We start from the raw sequence: 2500 nt of genomic DNA, 5'->3' as shown, positions 1-2500 counted from the left end.
GCAGTGCCTAACCCAAGATGACTTGAAACAGGTAGAAGTCTGTGACCCAAGGTACTGCTGAAGTCCCGACCGACGGTGTGGCCTGACGAGCGCCCAAATCCTTGGGGTATTCCATGACTTCCCACGTGACTTACTGCAAAGCCTGATCCAGGAGCATGTGCATGGCTTGCCACATGAGGAACTGCGAAAGATGAAAAGTGTGGCACTGCATGGCCTACAGAGTGAGGAGTATTACTTGTTGCATGTGGCACTGTCTGAAACGCACCATGGTTTGCTGCAAAAGGCAATGCAGTAACAGCATGAGGTGCTGAATGCACTGCTGCATGAGGCTGAGCCTGAACTCCTCCATGATGTAAAGCATGCCCCGCTGAGTGCGGTACTGCATGGTCTGCAAAATGGCCAGCGCCATGATCCACTGCATGGTCATCTTGGTGAACAAATCCAAGATCTATTGCCCTTCCACTCCCATGATCTCCAGCATGATGTAAGTGGCCGTTTCCATCCCCAAACCCATGCACAGCTGCATCACCAAGGCCAGCTGCATGCCCAGAAAAATCATCATGTACGTGACCAAATGCCAGGCCAGCACCCAACCCAGCTGGATGACTAGCTACATGCCCTAAACCTTGACCAGCAGTTAGTCCGCCTGCATGAGCAGCTGTAAGCCCTACAGCCTGACCGAGACCATGACTAGTAGTATGTCCTCCTGCATGGTTAAACGCAAAGCCGGCGGCGGTCGGCTGCGCCGCGAAGCCGGAGCCGGCGTGGAACCCATGACCGAACCCGGGAGCTGTGGTTGTCCCTGCTATTCCAAAGGAGTCGCCCACAGCTGCCTTTGGTTGTGCCACCGCCTCCGCTTCTGCTTCTCGCTTGCTAAAAGTTTGTACTTCCGTGTCTCTGATAGATTTAGGGATTGTTTCTCTCTTGTGAATGATAGAAAATCTTGCTGGTTTGTTGCCAATGACTTCTGGTTTGACTTCTCTCTTGGAGATGGCTGTGGTTTCTACATAGACTTCGCCGTCTCTCCTATTAGCATAATCGAGTTGTTTGTGAGATATGACATCCCTTTTGGAGATGCCTTGAAGCAGGAAGTCGTCAGCAGAAATGTCCGAGGAGAAAGTAACTCTTCTGTGCTCTCCGGACACCAATTCAATGGCCACAAACAACAATATCTGAAAAAAAAGTATTATTAAGAGTGATGCCAAAATAATTTAGCAGTAATACTACAATCAGATCTAATATTACGATTTTACAAAGACTACAACGAGTTACAGTTATGACAATTAAATGCGAAACACTTATTTGCACTGTAAATAAATATGTATGCTAAGTTAATGGAAGCCATGAAATACCTTGATATTAGAAATGTACTGGAGTTTTGATATGATGATCGGGATACTAGCGCATACGTACTCTCGCTCTCTTAATATATATGTGTGTGTGTGTGTGTACACATATATATGCACAAATATCTATCTATCTATCTATCTATCTATCTATATATATATATATATATATATATATATATATATATATATATATATATATATATATATATATATATACGTATATATGTACACACACACTAACATATGTGTGTATGTGTGTGTGTACATTATTAACACCTATATCCATATATGTAAATGTGTGTATGTAAATATTTGTTTATCAGCCATTCCACTACGGAACCTAGGCATCTCTCCATTTATTTGGCGGTACCACCCTTGCCTGAATAGATGCCCATCGTAATCAACCGCGGTTTAGCCACAGCACCGACTTCCCTTATGACTTCCCAAGGCAATATGTCGTAAGAATAGGCTCGAGCCAGCAGTCGGAGTGCAAGCATTTTGAAGCAACATCGCAACGCTTCGAACTCTTCACGAGTTCCTCTTCAAATGAATAAACATCCGAAATGGAATTAATGAGCATAAACGTAATGTAGGTATACCAGAGAATCAAATGCGTGTTTCGTTCACTTATGTGATGAAGGTCACCACCTAAACTGGAAAAGCGCTAAATTAATTCTTATGTAAGAAAAATGTAATAAAAAAAATGTTAATTAGAAAAATTCTAAATTTCAACTTGAGTGCTGGTCAATGGGGCTTGGATACCTTATCTCGTCGTTAGTTAGTAGAGCCTTCCCTAGACTTCAACCTTGACCCTCCTCCTGAGACTCAATTCAGCTCTTGCTCGTTCTATTTCTCAACTTATAAATTTTTTGTCAAAGTTAATTATTCGTCTGAAGGGGACCTCGTGAAGAGATCGAAACGTTACGATATTGTTTCATTCCTTATTGTGGCTGCTTTCCTCTTCACACACACATACACACACACACACACACACACACACACACACACAAACACACACACATAACATACATACATACACACAGCAACACACACACATACACACACACACACACACACACATATATATATATATATATATATATATATATATATATATATATATATATATATATATATATATATATATATAT

At 41.9% G+C, this 2500-nt stretch overlaps 1 protein-coding gene across 1 annotated transcript in view; it reads right to left on the bottom strand.

Annotated features, from left to right (window-relative positions):
- The window catches only part of LOC119574071 (hornerin-like), a 7587-nt gene that overhangs the window by 977 nt on the left and 4110 nt on the right, over positions 1 to 2500 (bottom strand). The window contains exon 4 of the mRNA XM_037921154.1: positions 1 to 1172. This exon is cut by the window's left edge and continues 977 nt beyond it. Coding sequence (XP_037777082.1) covers positions 1 to 1172 — 1172 coding nt within the window. The remainder of the gene's footprint in view (positions 1173 to 2500) is intronic.

This window comes from Penaeus monodon, chromosome 6 (genome assembly GCF_015228065.2).
Source record: "Penaeus monodon isolate SGIC_2016 chromosome 6, NSTDA_Pmon_1, whole genome shotgun sequence".
In the NCBI taxonomy this organism is placed as follows: Eukaryota; Metazoa; Arthropoda; class Malacostraca; order Decapoda; family Penaeidae; genus Penaeus; species Penaeus monodon.
The sequence above is the reverse complement of the archived record's forward strand: the minus strand, read 5'-3'. Positions and strand labels throughout refer to the sequence as shown.